The sequence below is a fragment of the Electrona antarctica genome, assembly GCF_951216825.1.
Source record: "Electrona antarctica genome assembly, chromosome: 7".
Taxonomy (NCBI): domain Eukaryota; kingdom Metazoa; phylum Chordata; class Actinopteri; order Myctophiformes; family Myctophidae; genus Electrona; species Electrona antarctica.
The window spans coordinates 38,928,876-38,949,181 of NC_136812.1; the positions used below are offsets into that span (position 1 = coordinate 38,928,876).

The 20,306-nt window shown below is 43.1% G+C and overlaps 1 protein-coding gene across 1 annotated transcript; it reads right to left on the reverse strand.

Annotated features, from left to right (window-relative positions):
• Positions 1 to 2,254: 2,254 nt before the first annotated feature.
• On the reverse strand, positions 2,255 to 19,688 carry st6galnac5b (ST6 (alpha-N-acetyl-neuraminyl-2,3-beta-galactosyl-1,3)-N-acetylgalactosaminide alpha-2,6-sialyltransferase 5b). Its single transcript, XM_079505059.1, has 5 exons — positions 19,518 to 19,688; positions 17,989 to 18,189; positions 6,939 to 7,348; positions 3,330 to 3,437; positions 2,255 to 2,556 (listed from the first exon to the last, which is right to left on the reverse strand). Exons 1-5 carry the CDS (start codon positions 19,530 to 19,532, stop codon positions 2,316 to 2,318), a joined length of 975 nt encoding a protein of 324 aa, XP_079361185.1. The 5' UTR covers positions 19,533 to 19,688; the 3' UTR covers positions 2,255 to 2,315.
• Positions 19,689 to 20,306: the final 618 nt, after the last annotated feature.

Below are 20,306 nucleotides of genomic sequence, written 5' to 3' on the forward strand. Positions count from 1 at the left end.
ACTCAGCGGAATGAAAATTGATGCTGAGGAAATGAACATCAGGGTTTCATCTGCAGGCCCTATATTGTAGAATAGGTATTGGCAATAAATAGAATAATATTCATATTTTTTTTAGAAAAATGTGACTATATAAACATCTTCATCATAAAATATCTTATTGTCGATGATAACCAAGGGAGAGCGTGAAACTGGAAGACTAAACACCCTCCGTCTACAAACTGCAAGCATGATTTTCAATATCATGAATGATTTAAAAATGTGCAATTTCATCACCATTCATAACCATTATATTCAAAATGTATTATCTTCCGCATAGCTTTCTAAACAATTCATTACTCTTTTTCTAACTTGACAAGGTGATGCACAGCAATCATCACACTGCCCCAGAGCATATGATTATAAGGTAATGGTGGCAGGCTCATTTGCAGCCAGCTCATCCTTTGAAGCCTTTAGAATCCAACCCTTACAGCTCGAAGGGCGGCCATGTGTGTGCTGAACACACAATCTACAACTCCAGGGGGAGTCAAGTCTCTCTGCATGACATCCCACACAGCAACATCCTGAGAGCAAAGAGTACCAAAAATGGACCGTTATGACCCGCTTGGATCCCCATCTTTTCTTTTTCACCAAGGTGAGTGGGCCCATAGATATTATGAGTGGGCCCACCTGAACTTCAACAGTATCCATGCTGTTCTGGAGATATGGAGTACAATATTGTTCAGTGGTGTAAAGTGACAAGTACATCTATACTCAAGTACTGTAGGCCCACTTAAATACAATTTTGAGGTATTTTTACTTTCTTCATTATTTACCCATTTTTACCCATCGTTCTATACCCCACTACATCTCAGAGGAAAATATTTTACTCCACTATAAGAATTTGAAAACGTTAGTTACTATAGTTGCTTTGTAGATTTTGATTATTATTACAAAATGAACTAAATTAACCACCGTTAACCACTTCAGTGCTATGCACATTTCGATCATTTGAAAATAGCAGATCTACAAGCTCATTTCAAAGCTTTTGCTTTATATAGAGTAGGCTGTGTCTACATTGCAGTATTGATACTTTTACTTAAGTAAAACATTTGAGTACTTTTTCCACCACTGCTATTGTTGCCATATATGGGTAAAGTTTAAGGAGGCTGTTCAGTATACTTTGCTTTGATTATTAAGCATCACTAGTACATCATCTGACACTAGTACATCATCTGATTTACTTTGTGGTTACTTACTATATGCATGATGTTCGGGGATTGTGCTTATAGGCTAGACACATTTAGCTTTTAAAAAACAGGGCAAATTACAGCCTAGAAGAATATCAACCACATGGGCTCAGTTGGCCTCATTTATCACCCATCTGTTCTGGGACAGTGGAATTCAATTGTATTTATGCATTTTCATTCATAAAAAGACAGTCAGTCACACTGAAGAAACTTCTATTGCTGCACAGTTCCAGGAGCAGTGTATGCAGGGGGGGGGTCCCTGGGGAGAGTACATTACTTTGAATGCTTCACCGGTAGATGAATGCAATGATCACACAGGGGGGGAGCCGGTTTAGCATCTTGCTCAGGGACACTTCGACTGGGTTAGTCGAGCCGGCGATTTTCCACTTTTCCACTCTATCCACTCAGCTATGGCCGCTTATTTATTGTCTGTCCCATCTCTTGGAGGTATCAACACTGTAGCTCTTTGTAGAGCCACAGAGAACACATTATTAATCTATAACTCTGGCTCTAATCTGTTATCCAATTTATTACGTTTCCAAAAATACTGTTCAGGCTGCACGTATCGCCATTATGCACTGGTCCAGATCTGTCACTCTTCTTACGCTGTAAGCAGCGTGCCGTAGTAGTAGCAGATTGTACCATGTCGCCACTCTATTGTGCATTCACAATGGCAAGAATGGTTATCTGTACACTGAATGCCTCTCTCTCTCTGTGTGTGTCTGTGTATGTATCTCTCTCCGTCTCTCCCTCACACATACAAGCCTGCCCTGCACAAATGCACACACGCACTCACTCACGCACGCACGCACGCACGCACGCACGCACGCACGCACGCACGCACGCACGCACGCACGCACGCACGCACGCACGCACGCACGCACGCACGCACGCACGCACGCACACACACACACACACACACACACACACACACACACACACACACACACACACACACACACACACACACACACACACACACACACACACACACACACACACACACACACACACACACACACACACACACACACACACACACACACACACACAGTTAGTATTTTCATATTCATGAACATCTCTCAGGCCTCAGGTGCCAGCCGGGTCTGGAGTATACGAGACATTCAAGTGAATAGCAGAGGATGGTTTCCAGTTGGGTTGGTAGAAGTGGATGTTGAAAGTTCGAGCCCAGTTGGAGAACACCGCCTTCTCTGTGATGAAGCGGTGGTGGCTTCCCTTTCGGCTCTGTTCATGAGAGAGATACATGGAGCACTCGTCAGGCCCTGTGGGCTCGTAGTAATGATACGGCACTAAGGGATGGGAAGATGATCTGCAAAGAAAGAGAATAAGGAACAGAGAGAATATAGATAAGAGAATGAAGGGAAGTGGGGGTACAACAAGAACATAGTATAACGAAAGAGAAACAGCGGCAGAGAGAGTAGCACAGTGAAACACAACATACTGTAAGAGCCTAGAACCCACCGATGTGTTCATCAAAGTCAGATCTCATGCTGACAGTCCGTGATCCAGAGAGTTAAGTGAAGAGCCACTCCAACCCAGCTTAAATTCCCTCATGTGCTACTACCTGTCTTCTCTTTGAGGATGCATGTGTAGGCCAGCATTACAATGTTGTTTCCTGTGATGTTCCGTTGCAGGGGGTGGGTGGTGGAAGGGCATGCATGCCTTGGGAATAATTGTTATATTTTGCACTTTCACTGGTTTGACGGCCAAGCTACACCAGGCTTTTCAGTGCGCGTTTACGCGAATGCGCACACACGCAAATTTAGGTCCAGTCCTGTTTTAAGTGCGCGTACGCGGGGTTCGCGTTTTAGGTTAAACGCGCACAAAACGTGCGCGAAAAGCCTGGTGTAGCCCGACCGTTAGTTCTAGTGATTGAGTTTACTAGATTTTGTGTATTGCAAATGTCAAAGTAATCTTTCATCTGTGCCTGCCTCTTTGTGTGGCAATGACAGAAACCTGAATGTAGCACTGCAGGGAGTACGCACGCTGTTCATTCTTTTCTAATGTTTGCACATGAATGTCACTCAGGATAAGAGTGGTCGTACATGCAAAACATGGAAATATGAGAGCACAAGATCCCACCTGCAGAAGTCAGGAGGCACCATTCCATATACATTGATCCTATCACACAGCTCCAGCGCTATAGCCATGGTGAACCAGCCTGTACTCAACCAGGAGTTGGACCTCTTCCTAGAAGACAACATATACAGTATATTAAACATATGTATTTATTTATTTACACACACACACACACACACACACACACACACACACACACACACACACACACACACACACACACACACACATTTCACAAGAAGTATGAAATGAAAAACTATTAAAAAAAATCACACCCTCTCTCTCTCTCTCTCATTAGCAGGAACAGTGCAGCACTATCTCTCTCTCTCTGTTTCTGGCACAACAGCGCCACTTTTTGGTACTCATTGGTACTGGTGCTCATAGTAGTCACACACAAACATGGTTGAACACACACACGGTTGACACGGACATTGCTGTTCCTTGGAGTGGTTGCACCACTCAAAAACTAACATTTTATCAAACCTTAGGTCTCATATCTAGTAGTCATACATGTCTGAACTCTGGGTGTTTTTCACTTGTGGGGCATCAGTTTGAGAATGAGTGAGTATCTTATTCTGACGTATAGTACATTTGCATGCACACAACTAAAATGAAATAGCTCATACGGTATAAACACAAAGCTGATGCACTTAAGGATTTGAATGAAAATGTGTTTTTAACATACAGTAGTGGGATGAAATTGTGCTCTGTCCAAGAGGAATTAATAAGCGTTCAGGCCGGCCAATCTTCACACTTGGCATCTTCTCTGCCTGTGATGATGCTGTTAGCTGCATTATGCCTTGTCTGCCAGGGGGATTTGGTGATGCCAAGGAGAGTACCAGGGCGAGGGCAGACCATTATGGACCAGTGTTCATAATGGATTTGGTGATGCCAAGGAGAGTACCAGGGCGAGGGCAGACCATTATGGACCAGTGTTCATAATGGATTTGGTGATGCCAAGGAGAGTACCAGGGCGAGGGCAGACCATTATGGACCAGTGTTCATAATGGATTTGGTGATGCCAAGGAGAGTACCAGGGCGAGGGCAGACCATTATGGACCAGTGTTCATAATGGATTTGGTGATGCCAAGGAGAGTACCAGGGCGAGGGCAGACCATTATGGACCAGTGTTCATAATGGATTTGGTGATGCCAAGGAGAGTACCAGGGCGAGGGCAGACCATTATGGACCAGTGTTCATTTCGCTGACTAAAAACTATGACGAAAAATGTCCGTCGACTACCTATTTTCACTGACGAAAACTAAAAACTAAGCCATGATTAAATATATAATATACAAAATCAACTGTGGATTTTGTTGACAAAAGTCTTATGATATTTAAACAAAATCTAAAACATTTCAGATGACTAAAATATGACTAAAACTAAATAAATATTTACTGAAAAGACTATGACTAAAACTAAATCCAAATGTGCTGTCAAAAGGTGGTCCAGATTGTGTCTAACCACTTAGTTTATATGTAATTGCAGTCAGAATACAAAACAATAATAGAGCTTTATTGTCATGTCACATGATAACAGGGTGTAACTGTAAACTAAGGATAGAGTGAAATCTTCAGTTACAGGAAGAGTTAGAAAAAGGAAAGAGGGAAGGGGACTGCCTATAACTCTGACATCCCATTAGTCCGACTATGTGGCTTTGCGTGCGGTTAGGGTTAAGGTGGCCTTACACTAGCCGATTTTTTTCAATCTGAAATCTGATAGCACCACACACTACAGGATAATCGGAGCGGGGCAGAGCAAATCTCAAACATTCTTGATGTCGCGCCAATCGCGCTTTGAGCGGTCGGGCACCTCCCGAGCGTCAAAAATGCCCGATTATCGGCTAGTGTAAGGCCACCTTTAGGGATGGGGTTAATAATGTCACGCGCGAGTCAGACCAACGTGCCATCGGAACAATGAGCCGTCGGACAATGACACGGCACCAAGAGGGAATAGCGAAGAAAGACACACAACAGTGACAACACACATAACAGAAATGACAGTAAGCCAGTAAGGCACTGCCGAATCAAAATAAATATACAAAGTCCAGTATAGCCTACTCTGCATAAGGTGCATGCTTAAAATGAGCAGTCGATAGATGTTCTTGTTCAGGTGTCAACTTCTTGTGACAAAACAACTGATCTTCAATCGAGAAAATGTGACACGAAATGTTTCTTGATCGAAAAGCAGTCATTTCCCATCATGGGTAAAAGTATAAATTGGCCTTCAACATCTCATTCAGTCCTTGCTTGTACCCGGGGAATAGTCATGCATCCGGAGAGATTTAATCTGACTTCAAAGTAGAACGAATGGTCTATTTCTGATGACAACTCAGAGCTGTAAATGCTTCACTGGGCATTACTACAGTACATGAGGAAAGACTGAATCCCCCTGTAGAAATGTCATTCTGGCTTCAGTGAGGGACAATCGTGACCTCATAATGTTAACCAAATCCCCTCAAATCCTTCACCATATATTGGCACTAGCTTTGATGTAAATCCCATTAATGGTACTGTGAGTGGTTTCGCAGCTCGGATCTCCCACTTGTTCTTTTGTTGAATGAGCATGTCAAAAAATACAGCAGGGCTTTCATAAGAGTGTAATCTGTATAGTTCTGAAAATAAAGCGCTCTGCCTTCACTGCACGTTCTGTGTCAAGTACATCAAGCTCGAAAGCAGAAGTGATTCATTTAGTTATTTATTTATTTTATCATATTTTCTCTCTTTTTCTCTTCTCTCATCTCTATGAAAATAAAAGAAGAAAAAAAAACAGAAATTGAAGACAGCATGTGTTGAAATGCTTCTTCTCCCTCGCCACCCACACACATGCACCCACACATATACCGCACGCACGCACGCACGCACGCACGCACGCACGCACGCACGCACGCACGCACGCACGCGCGCACACACACACACACACACACACACACACACGCACACACGCACACGCACACGAAATACACCCTACTTACTGTAAGCCTCTGCAGAAAACTAGTATTGCACTAGCTGGCCTAACAGCATTAATCAAGCAATGTTATAATACAACACTAGAATAATCATTTATCACCAGTGACATTCCCCTCGATGGCTTGATAGGTTCCAGTCTTCCCAGTTCCAATCGTTGATTTGTTTTCTTATTTTTTCCTCGACCAGTGTACAACACTGCTGCTTTTCACACTAAACACACTTTTTCTGTATCTCTCCTGATCAGTGATGGATCCCAGCTTCTGACTTCTGGGACTTTACTTCTAAGGTGATGCTAAATTTGGCTCTAGGCTCTCTCAGTCTTGCTTTCAAAATAAAGGTTTCTTGCTTATTGGGGGATTTGACAGCACAACTACTACAGTGTGTACAGTACATCATGATTAGGGTGTGACCAGCAGTGCAAACTAATTAAATGTTTCAACCTGTAGAGGCTAGTGCAACATTAGTTTACCACCAGGGTGTAGTTCCTCTAATTAACACCCTGCTGCTTGGCTAACGTTTATTTTTTATCTTTATCGTTTTTTCACATTATCATGTTGGCAGCAATTAAGAATGCTGTCCTCAATCTAAACACCAGGGGTCACGTGGTTAGGACGACAGAACTATTTCGTCTTGAAAGCTCACCTGTCTATTCCCGTTTCGTTTTTGAAGAGTTCGTCGAACCTCAGCATCTTGCCCCGGGAGATGACGTACACCTTGAGCGCGGGCTGCTGCTGCTTCAGCAGTCTGAGCTGGTTGTAGACCAGCCCCGTCCCGTCCCGCCTCATGCTCATGCTCGGCCCCCAGAAGATCAGCGCGGCGTCCTGGCTGGCGTTGAGCAGCTCCCGGCGGTTCCGCAGCACCCTCTGCAGGCTGGAGTGGGCCGCCACGCGGAGATGGGTGCGGCGGCCAACGTCGCCGTGGTAGCCGGCGCTGGGGGCGTCGTTCATGCGGATGACGCACTCTGCGCGGTCGATCTCGTCGCCCCGCTTGCTTCCTGTCAGCTGACCGGAGCTGGTGACCAGGGAGCAGGAGGTGCAGTGCATCTTCAGAGGCTGTTGGGAGGGCAAGGGTCAAAGGTCATTCTGAAAGCTGTACTCTGTAAAATGCTCAGTGTTAATTCAACTCTGAGAGTGTGCTGTAACCAAATTAATCGGGATGAAGATTTAACTGTTCAGCATGTGGCTTTCAGTAAATGAGATGTAGCGTGCATCTCATTTGTGTGATTATTATGTTGATTATTCAAATGGAATGAGACCCATTTGACTGCCATTAGTTCCACCAAAATACCAATGATTACAGTTAAAAGCGTCCTCAAAGATGAAATGACTGGATGTTATTCATGCATGTTTAGTTTGCTACTAATCTATTACACATTACAATATTGGCACCCTCACCTGCTCAAGTTCAAAGTTAGTTATTCGGCTCAAGTTCAAAGTTTTCCCCATTGGGTGTATACCTGCCCACCACCACGGAGGTCGTGGGTTCAAATCCACGTGGTGGGGCTCTTCACTGGAATATGAGTCAGTACTCAGTAGGATACAATAGCAGTGACAAAGGAATCAATTGGCATAACAACTAAATTGTTCAGAAAGGGGCGTAAAAAGCAACAAAACAAAAGAGAGATTACATAAGTGTGTGCCTTTAGGGCACTTACACTAGCACGACACTACAAAGAAGCATTGTAGAAAATGGAGAACATCATACGGGTTTGTCGGATAGGTTGCCATAGTTACGTGATACTAGGTCCGACCATGTCACTGAATGCTTGGTGTGTCGCCCTCGTGAACTGGATGGGATATCTGCCTGGAGCAGAAGGTCTGCTGTTGCCTCCTTTCTGCATGACTCTGCCACCTCTGCCAGATTTTTCAGCACTTGATTGTGTCGTCATCTGTGTGGCCTTTGGACAGCGGTGTCCTGCAGCCCGTCAGGATGTGCTGGACTGGCTCGCATTGATGGTGTCACAAAGGGCACAGGTCTTTTCGGCGCCGAACCATTGGCAGAGATTTCTAGGACATGGCAAGGTGTCATATGTTGAGATCAGGAAGCTGAGCCTAGCTTGGGGATCTTCCACAGGTCAGACCAAGACCAATGCAACCAATGCAATGTTGACCTCTTCATGGGCTTTCCACTTTCTTCCTGTTCTTATCTGGGTGCTCGCTGCTCTCACCAGCTGGTCAGTGGATTCCCTCAGCTCCAGCAGCTCTTGCTTGTATCCCACGCTGATGGATCACATCTCTTTGTAGCGTGTTCCCACCAAAGAGGCCTACCTACGTCTGAGAGGCATCTTGGTAGTCCCATGCCAGCCCCTCCATCTTGCTTACCAGTGAGGAGGGGACTTTGCTCATATGACATCATAGACTCCATCTTTGGGCGATGGAGATGAGTCTCTGATTGTACTGTAGTACAATCAAATGGGATGAGATTCTCACCTCTAGACAACAAGGTGAACCAGACATTTTAGTGTATATTCAAATTTCACTACCAAGAGGGAGAGATCCTATTGTCCTGAGGCCTGTTTTATAAACGTTACACATCGCCTCTCGGCCTGAAAATACCCCACCTACATTAAGCTCACAGCGTATCTCACTGCAACGTGTTATATGAGCTTGTAAATATACTTTTGGTGTGAGGTACGGTGCGCAACCAACTACAACAGACTTTATATGTTGCAGCAGTATAATAGCCTATATAGGAAGTAATGAAAAACTCATCTAGCATCAAACTGATATTTTGCATCGCTGATGAAAAATAAATCACAAGTGTAATCTAATCTCTTACCCTCATTATAAGGCAGACTGCATGAAAGCAGAAAATGTGTTATGGTGCAAAAACTAAAGACAGCAACACTGTGGTGCTACAGACTAGAACACATAAGAAAAACAAGAGCCCACCTGTTATGAATTATTCCAAGCCTTAATGGAGAATCCCTTTGGCATTCTGAACCGTGCTTTAAGCTCCATTACCATGAATACGCAAAGGAAAGAGGGAACAAAAAAAGAATGAAGTTGAGGAAGGAAGGAAGGAACGATCCATTGCATAATAATTTAAACCAGAAAATATCAAGAAAATTCGTGCTGGACGATTCTTGCTCAAATGTGAATCACGATTTTCCTCCACAACCATTTCAGATCACGATTATCACACGATTCTACATTTTTTCATGAAAATACCCATAAAAAAAACATAAACAAAAACGTAAGAGTAACTAAATGAATTGGACAGCCAACTAGCGCTGCACGATTCTTCACAAAATGAGGTTGCATACACGCTGGGCAAAACCTAAGCTGTAGAGGGTATCATTTGTTTTGGGCAGAAGTTGCAGAAATACCGCTCAAGGAAATGACGTTGATGCTTTACAAATCAGTTTACATTCTCTGTGAATAAAACAGTGATTGGTCGGAATAATATCGTATCCGGGGGAAATACATTTGTCGGATGTTCCGGACCGACACTTCCACCGATAGCGTCTCTGCCGTAGGTTGTGATCAGGCTTTTCTCTTCGCAGAACATTTTTTTCGATTAATTGTGCAGCACTGAACAAAATATAGCTATAATACATCAATCCCATTAACGCTGGCACACATGCACTTTAGTCGTCACTCAGGTTCTCTGTACTTTGTGTAATGGGAACAGATCTATGATCAATGATTCATAACCTTGATGAAAACACTCTCCTTGATTAACGTGATCTAAAATAACGACAGGCTCAGCATGAAGCGGCTTCACCATCAGTGTTGATGTGAAGCAGATTTAATTATCTGAAGCCATTACAAACAGGCCCATGGAGTCAGGCAAGACAGGAAGTGGCAGTTCAATGGCTCCCGTTCCAGTCCCAGTCAATTACCGCCCACACATTGACTCCAGACTCATCAGTATCATCCTGTTTAGATACTTCCCAGGGGAACGTCACAATCATAATTGCTTTCCCAGTGAACTCCATCAGTCAGCCTCTAAATATCAGACCGGAGCGTCCCTCCTCTCCCGCTCTCTCCAATCATCTAACCTCTCCCTTTTCGCTCCCAGCAGGCACCAAAGGATGAACGCATCCCATCCAATTTATGATCGAGATAGCATACGGAGATGGCATACATTTTGGGAACAATTGTGTCCATGTGGCTTGTTTGAAGACACATAGGGGACTCATGAGGCAAGTTATGATGGATTTGGTTTCATAAATCCTAGGCGAGGAACAATAATGAGTAAACGAGGGGGAAAAAACGATAAAATGAGTAGCAGTTGCGCCCCGAAAATGATGATGTACAGCTGAATATAAAGACCTCCTTTTTTACAGTCCATTTATTAAAATAACACTACTCCACCACTTTTTATACAATAAAAAAATACACTGACAGAAATCACCGGAGAACCAGGGGAGATCAGTCGCACCACCGAGGAGGGAAGTCTTAATGATCAGAGCTATGGTATATTTTCACAGAGACCAATTAATTACACTGGAATGCTCCTGACAGTTGAAATCTCATTAATCTCCTCCCGGTGACACATTCGTGAAGGAAACTCTGCTCTCAAATTGGAGAAATGAAGGGGCACATTGAGTGTGCATGTGTGCGCGTGCGTGTGTGAGGCTCCATTCAGCCTCAAATACACTGCAATATCTTGCGTGTCAATGTAACCTTGAGTGCATGAAAATGGGGGGGTTGGGGGCATGCCTCTGAGGATGCACCCTCAGAAACAGTGAATTGAAGGAGAATCAAATGGTGTGCTGCTCGGTGGTATATGTGAGGGTACTATAGTGTAGCAGTGGCTCAGAGCCTCAGCCTGATGGCATCAAAAGTCTAATATCTCCACCAGTCCATAGGGATATCCCTTTGGTCTAGTGGTTAATATGTTTCATGTGGGAGACCCGAGTTCGAATCCCATGTGTTACACTAGATCCCACAGCGGGTGGTATAATGCTCCTACACTTATGCCTTTTGAATTCAGTCTGTTGCAGGGCTGCTAAATGGATCTGGAAACACGCTGACTGGGAAAGCATCGGTGTCATTTTAGATTTTAGCTACCATATGTATATTGTCTCTGCCGGGTGGAAACCTCATATATCCAAAACCTTTCAGGATTCAAATTCAGAAGCCCCAAAAGTAGCAGGTCTACAAGATTGAAATGTGTCCCTTTGTGCCACGTTTCGAGCTTGTGGATCTGCTACTTTTGGTGCTTTTCTATGACACTGTAGTATGATCAAGTAAGTGTGGGTGTAATTGTAAGTGTAATTGATTATTTGGGTTTTGGGTCATGTTGCAGATTGCAACATGATGCGTCGTGACTGTGGCAGCCTGAAACACACAGCTGCATCATGTTTGCTTCCTGCCCTACTGCTCCAGAATTATTTTCACCCCCTAGCCACAAGTAATCCAATTCAGTAACACATGTATTATGTTATTATGCACTGCTTTTATATATGTGGTTGAAGACTCTGAGAATGCATTCAAAGAGAGACTTGTGAGAGAGGTCAGGGTCAGCTTGTTCCTCTTGCGGCGATTAAAAGGCTCAGTATGGAAAAGAAGCGCACGTCCACACCCAGGCTTGCAAGCAAACACACAACGCACACACACACACACACACACACACACACACACAGGTTATGCAGGTTTTGCTTATGCAGGTTTTGTAATATTGTGTTAAAGGCCAATGTAGATTGATTCTACTGACTGTTTCTGAAAGGTCAACATGGCAGAAAGAGAGAGAGGGAGGTGGGGGGCAGAATTAGACAATTGAGAGAGGCTGTCTCTCAACTGTGTGCATGAATGTACACACTATCCCCAGTGTTAATTTAACCATTTTACAGTTGAATTAACATTGAGTATGTGCGTGCGTGCATACGACGTACGCGAGCATGTGTGTGTGTGTGTGTGTGTGTGTGTGTGTGTGTGTGTGTGTGTGTGTGTGTGTGTGTGTGTGTGTGTGTGATTTAATGCAACTGGGTGTTAAATTGATACATTCAGACCCATTTCTGAGCACTGAGGATATTGCAGTGTGGGTATATGAACATAATGGTTTTACTTTGGAGCCACAAATAACATTGACAGTGCCAAGAGTTATTTTATGCATGCGTGCGACCCGTGCGTTGAGCTTCATGTAGATTGGCTATTTTCGGAATTGGAACCTTCGTATGACAAGAGAATCAGACTTCAGTGTGAACTAATGGCCTCCTAACAGACTAACAGTAGCTCTCTTTGAAACTAATGGCCTCCTAACAGACTAACAGTAGCCCTCTTTGAAACTTGATGAATGTGTGTATCTACAGTATCTGCTCTCTCCTGTTCTGTGGGATGAGGCATAGACCACATACCAACCCACCAGTCACTTTGTCAATGGGCAATGCAAATACGTGCCATAAACAGACTCTTGCACAATAAGTATAGCTCTTGCCACTTCTTCCAAGCGTCCTTGAGGGCAGGAGGGTGTGAGATTGTATAGCGTGGCGTGCGTGCGTGCGTGCGTGCGTGCGTGCGTGTGTGTGGTGTGATGTGATGATGATTTGCAGTAATATTTGGTTGTGGATGTATAGTACATGCAGGTTTGTTTGTTTGTTCTTTCGGTGCATCGTGTGTGTGTGTGTGTGTGTGTGTGTGTGTGTGTGTGTGTGTGTGTGTCTGTGTGTCACAGTGTGTGTGTGCGTGCGTCACAGTGTGCGTGCACGTGTGTGCGTGCAAGCTTATACTGTAGGTCTGCCAGTGTTCATACACGTCTCAGTGCTGCGTGTGTTTGTGCGCTGCTGCGCGTGTGTGCATGTGTGCGTGATACTGTATGTGTGCATGTGTTTGTGTCCGTGTGTGTACTGTATGTGAGGGTGTATGTCTGGTGGCCGTGCACTATCATCATGCTATTCCCTTCAGCAACAGTACTATAGACCTCAGCTGACCCTGCAGGTAGAGTGTGGGTCTGCTCCTGCTACTGCAGTCATACTACGGTATGCTGCTGCAAGCCTAGAGCGAGCAGCCCCTACAGGACGGAGCAGAGTGACGCTGAGCAGTGGGAAAAATGATGCAGTTCTGCATCAAGAATCCCTGTCAGCTGTCAGCTGGATGGTCCTGAAGGGGACTAGTCGGGGGCGGGGGTGACTGTGAATGACAAAATATCTCACACAGCAGAACCGTGGACCCATGGCACTCACCCAAGAAGTGGCTTCCTCCAATTTCTCTGGAAAGGTTGTGAGATTGTCTGCAATAACTGGAAACCGATATTTCATTTACTTGGATATATTTTCTTTGCGCTTCTTATTCCTGCACAATATCCTCTGTGTTAAGCCAGCCCGATCTCACCCAAACGCGGTGAAATAGCACGGATTGGCAATTCCGTACATATTACACTACTACTGTTTTGACCGCGATGGAGGCGTGGCTTTCACTAGTATTGTACGTATGGAATTGCCAATCTGTGCTATTTCACCGTGTTTGGGTGAGATCAGGTTTGACATTATTTACGATTCTGTGCTATTGGGTTACAACTCAGACGGGGCTGAATCGGCTCTACCGAACTTCGCAACGGTCGACATGGAAACTTGCGCGCTTTAGCGTGCTCGGTGGTGTCTCTCGTGGCTCAAGTTCGGTAGAGACGGCACCCGTCCGTCACGGTCTATGGGGAGGATGTCAGTGTAATATGTATGGATTTTTGGGTTTTCTAGGCGTGTATGTACCTGTACATGTATCGTGTTTGGGTGAGACCAGGTTGGTTAAGCAATGCGCATGTCTTTAAGGTAAACAACAATACTGTTTCAATGTATAGATTATTCTTTTGACAGAGATCTTCCCAAGTTCATGTGTACTGTATCTCAAAACATAACTTATGCAATTGCTTTGGCTGAAAGATTATTTTTTTGATGTGACTAGGTTTTTCCATTAGTATTCCTCCTTAGCCTTCCTTTATCGTATTGAGACTCATTGTCCTGAGTCAGGAAAGGTGGACGAGTCAACTCACCTCTGTAGAAATTACACTTCACTCCACTTCCACACTTCATTCTAATCTTCTGCAATCGTTTAAACAGTGCAAAGGAGTGAACTGCCCAAACCACAATGTGTTAAGATTGGATTCTTTGTCACCTGTCTGGTCCAATACAATGTCCATTTCACTTCACAGTGCCTTTCCTATATATCCCACTGACAGACAGAGAGAGCAGCAGCTTTGCTTCTCCACCCAGATAACTTGCTGCTAACAACAAATCCACTAACAACATCAATGAAACTGTTTGGAAACTGAGTTGTTCTATTGCCTTATAATAGTAATACTATTACTAGGCTAATACTACTACGGGCGCAGACGTTGGTCTGACGTGCAACAGTCCGACACATGCATGGCTGGTTAAGACTCACCTGTGACTCCCGACATGTGCTGCCGAATCCCGACATGCAGTGTCAGACTAATGCCTGTTGGACTCTTAGTACGTCGGGAAAAAAAACGCATGCACCCACTACTGCTACTACTATTACTATTTAATATTTATTTAAATGTGTTATATTGCTTTTACTCTACTAATGAGTTGAGCTGGCTACATACTTCAACCGACGTCCGAGGTTTGTAGGGACAGGGTAGGCAATAACAATACTTGTGTATTCTGCCCAAGACTTTTTCATTCTGCCAACAATGAAAAAGCAGCATTAATCTTGAAGGCTGATGAGGTTCTCGTCTCACGAGCCAAACCCAAACTCCAGCATAAAACACAAACTGTCACAAGGAATGGCAAAACATCCGTACTGTACCTCTGTGGCAAATTTCCCACAGCGCGTCAGAGGGAGGTCCAGCAGCAGTTCCAGGGCTGGCTGTACACTTCAGTGGCTCGGGCGACAGATGGAGCGAGCCACGGTATTGCTAGCCAGATCCATTGAGCCTTATGGGCAGATTACTGAGAGGGTGGGGTCTGGCCAGAACTGACTGAGGTCTGGTTCAGTCTCAGAACTGATTTCTGAGGTAGTATAAATAGACATATGGACATGAGAGTGTTCTGCTATTGATTAATAATTCCTGAATATACTTCTATATTTATTTTTTTTAAGATATGATGTAGTCAGATTATTTCTAATACCCAGTTGTGAGGCTCCTTGAATTGAAATAGGTTCTGCATCATTTGTCCAATCCAATCGATTTAATTTTCTAAATTCACTGAAACTTTTAATCAAACAAATATTTTGAAAACATAATAATAACATAATAACATACTGTATATCATCCAGCAGTTTCTAAATGCTGGCGACCCATACTCTACATTTCTCTACATAAACCTCCAGTGTACTACTACTACTACTACTCTACATTTCTCTACATAAACCTCCAGTGTACTACTACTACTACTCTACATTTCTCTACATAAACCTCCAGTGTACTACTACTACTACTCAGCATTTCCAAGTTTCACATTGCTGGCAAGTAGACTAATGAGATTAGAAGCACTAATGTTCATAGAGCTTTGTGATGTAGCCTAGTGGTAGTGATGTTTGGCAATGGCTACAACAAGTTTGGTGTGGTTACGGAAGGATAGGGAGGAAACTGGGTTGGATACTGCAACTGCATACACACAGAGAAAGCTGTTACGGTAAGCCTAATTACAATAAAGTAGTAAACCTAATTTATTCTGTCACAACAACAAAAACAACAACCACCACCACCACCACCACCACATAGCGATGCATTGTTAGCTTGTAGATAACTACGATTTGACAACCTCACATGATGGAGTATATTGGGATTTACTCATGCTTCAAGAAGGGACTGTGTATAGGTATATGCCATAAAGGACACAGCACTGCTGTCTTTAATTGCCATTGCGGTCGATACCAGACCTGTTTTAAATAGTTTCCTCATTCAATATTTCATGGCAGACACGTTAATCATTTATTTGGTGACCTAAGTAAAGTCCAAGAAAAAGGTGGCATCAAGGCAGCTCAATGCTTAGTTAGGACATTATTTTAACCATAAGAGATGACCTATATTGTATGTAGCCTGTATTGAACATACTATATTGATTTTGTGTATAATATATATATACATTAACTCATCGACTGCCAATGATTTTCAGTGTTTACAATAGAGGGCGCTCTTCCGCAACCTGTGAGCAAATCCATGGCTTCCGGGTCAGAGGACAAACGAAAGAAACGCGATCAAAACAAATCCAAGCCAGTTTAGTATAGTATTATACTAAATTTATCTGCTTTTTGTTAGCGTTTTTGGTGAAAACAACCACGGAAAAAGAACTCAACGTCCCCCCCCCCCCCCCCCCCCCCGATAAAAGTAGAGATTCTCTTCGTTCTTTTGAGATATTTGGTGTTTACATACACATTCTTGAAAGATTAGTACAAACTCTGGCATGCATGCTGCAGACTGTGCTAGAGAAACAATCCGGCATGGTGCATTATGACGGACAATTACATGAAATGCCACCATTGAAACAAGCCATGAATTGATATAATAACCGATTTAACTTATTGATACACGATAAGGTCATACACAAAAAATAAACAAGCTGTTACTGCAGAATCCAAGCCTGAATCTCAAGTTCAGACTATTTCCTAGGCAGTTGACATGACTCATCCACACTTCACAGGAGAAGCTCTTTTCTAATGCCTATTCAATCTGGCACTGAGGAAATGCCCAACGCCTCAGCAAGCTGTTTTAGTGAAAAACCTGAGATTTCAATTTACATGCCAGCCTGTCTGCTTTACACAGATGACAGCCGAATACAGATCAGGAGCTCTTCACATTACACATGCACAGCATCACCACAGTAATCAATGTGCTTGTGAAGTGCCTGATGCTTGACACATATACACCCAAAGGATCTAAATTATGTTCAAAGACACTCAGCTGTTGAATTGTTGCTCCACATAGAAAATTGAAATGCAGGGAAAGCCAATGCATACCCTTGTATTAAGGAGCAGTTAGCCACACACACACACACACACACACACACACACACACACACACACACACACACACACACACACACACACACACACACACACACACACACACACACACACACACACACACACACACACAGAGACTACAATGAGGTCTACTCTAGTCTACATTGTCTGAAGTGTCTGGCAAGTTGCAACATCTATGTAATGCATGCACACTTGATAAAAAGCAGAGAGTGAATTACATGATACATAATTCTGGTTTTCACAGTGGACAGTGAAAGATGAGACACAATTCTGGTTTGCACAGTAGACAGCGTGATTGACAAGTGATTGAATATTACAAAGGCAAACGCACTCAAGTGAGTGAAACATTTTAAGACAAAATATAATAATGTCTGTGCTGTTGCTCTTGGAAAACTGAGATTGAATACATATCCAAACAAGAAACGTAGGTTATAGGCACTCATTTAGACAACAATTCCTCTACAATTTTTAAATCAAAGTAAATATGACAAAAAATGTACTGTTGCCATCTGGGGGGCAGGCATGGTGACAGAGGAAGGCTAATATTATGAATTATTTAGCATACCGTCTGCCTCCACATGTATTTGCTTTGTGACTGTCAACTGGGTCAGTTTTTCAATCAACATTTAAATGATGGCCTGCGGTGAATCGTTATGAGCCTAGTTTTAATCACGCAAATAAAGCAGATTCGTTCATATATTTATTATATAAGACAATTAGCAAACATGACATAACATAGGCTACTATGAGCACAAACATGTAACAACATATTATTGGGTATGCAGTCTGGGCATATTTACCTTATGATCAATTACAGCTGTGTATCCTGCTAGAGTTGAAGTCAATGGCCTTTTCTTTGGCTGCTTCAGTTGTGGGCCATGGTTGTCCGAGTGGTAGGCTGATGAAGATGATGATGAAGAGGTGTCACCAGAGCTGCTGTGATACACCACCATCAAACTGGTAACCATGGTAATGGTGATAATTCCAACAACCCCATGACACTATGGAAACAGACAATTATACATTATACATTTAGAAAACCGCATGTTCAACCCAGATTCTGCAATCGGCACAAACAAGGGAATAAATTATTTTCGCTCCTATGCCACCAAAATGTGGAATGCCCTACCAACAGCCATTAAGACTCCTTCAAAACCGCTCTTAAAGGGCACCTATACGGACGGCTGCAATTTGAAACTGGCCCCCGTAAATCCCACCCCCCTTACATGATTTTCTGTTTTTGAGGGGCGCTAGCCCCTCCTATACACAGGTTTAATGTTTGTCTTTAGTTCAATGTTTGTTTTGTAAACGCATTGACAATGAAGTCATAATGTGTCATTTACGTCATATTGTCTCTTTATTGTTGGCGTTTAATGTTTGCGTTTGCACCGTTTGTTTTACATCACCATTACATCACCTAATCAACATGAGATAGACTTATCTGTAAAACATACATGATTGTATTAAGTCTGAGTCATTCTATTGTCGGGAAAAAAAATACTATAATGTGCCCTTATTGGCTATTGATGATATCTTGGGTTAGTAAAAGGTACTGTGATGGGTGCAACGCGATCGAGTGATGGGAATGTATGTCAGGGTAATAATAGTGGTCTCTTATTGGCTGTTGATGGTGACATAACTAAGGTAAATCCACGGTTATACATTGGAACATCATAAATTAATATTGACAGAGGAATTTATAGTAGTAATATAGGGGTCAGATTGGTTATTAAATCACTACAGAAGATGAGTTAGACTTTAATATATTAGCGCCCCTCACTTCACATGGGTGTGATTCTTTATATAAAGTGTATTTGTACATCTCTAAAATGTTCTGATGAATTGAAAATGGTGGACCCTGTTGTAAACAAGTGTAATGCTTTATCAGTGTGTCGTCCACAGTAACAGTCTTTGTATTGAGTTGTGCTTTCATGTTAAATGTACCCATTCTGCAAACTGTTAATAAAAATACTTCAATCAATCAATCAATCAATCAATCAAGAGAAAAACACAAACTTACACTCAAAACAAAAGTTGTAATATATATCTGTTACATTTGACTATATGCACATTTTAAATAAAGTTAGGACATGATAAGGTGTCAAGGCTCACACACGCACACACACACACACACGCACACGCACGCGCACACACACACACACACACGCTCACGCACACAAACACTGCAGAATAGTAAGAAGAAAAAACTTCTTTCCTAACGTCACAAATAAAATTACATCTGTGTCAATGTTGCCAGTAAGAGACTATGAGAGGGTAAAATGCTGTATTCTTGTCCTGCTAAATTCCGAAATAGTTTGCTCATAATTACCATTCGCGTCCTCATTCTGCGACTGTCCAATTATTTCCCCGGTTTGCCAAACGTTGGTCCACTTCTTGTCATCATTACAAGCGTAACAAGCCAGAGCCCAGAGCGCTCACACAATGAAACGCACTATTGTGTGGAAACACGAGTTTGCAGCCTGGACGCAACACCTGGACCACGGCAGCATCACAGAGCATGCAGACAGATCACTATGTGGTGTGCCGCGTGTGCGTCCTACTATAGTACTCTCTATTCTACAGTCTACACACGCATGCACGCACGTACACACACACACACACACACACACACACACACGCGCGCGCGCGCGCTGTACAGGGACGATCTGCCGAGCGACCCACATCCATGCCCAAACCACATGGTCCTAATGGCCACCGGTTTCACTCAGTGGTGAGTGAGTGCATCTTTGTAGGCTATACCTTTTCTTTTCTTTTCTCCCCCCCCCCCCCCCCCCTCTCTCTCTCTCATAGGCTATACTGTATGTGTAATATCATAGACTTATTATAGTTATACATAACATATCTTGACAGTCAAGATATGTTATGTATAACTATAATAAGTATCAATATGTTTTAATACGACACTCCATAATGTTGTACATGTAATTTATTATAACATAATTTCTATATAGCTAGCCTAGCTGCAGATTCTTTGGAAGAGCCTATAAGATAAGAAGCCAGATTTAGATTTGTATCATTTTGTAACAGCAACCAGAGCAGCCAAAAGCTTCTTGCGAGAGAACAGATTTGCTGGAAGCAAGGAGCTGCTGGGAAATGG

Bases quoted from the DNA above. Each gene is read 5' to 3' on its own strand.
- st6galnac5b (XM_079505059.1), bottom strand. The intron at 7,349-17,988 runs GTAAATATGCCC...CCCTCCCAACAG, and splicing joins CAGCTGTAATTGATCATAAG to CCTCTGAAGATGCACTGCAC. The intron at 2,557-3,329 runs GTGGGATCTTGT...CTTTCTTTGCAG, and splicing joins GTGCCTCCTGACTTCTGCAG to ATCATCTTCCCATCCCTTAG.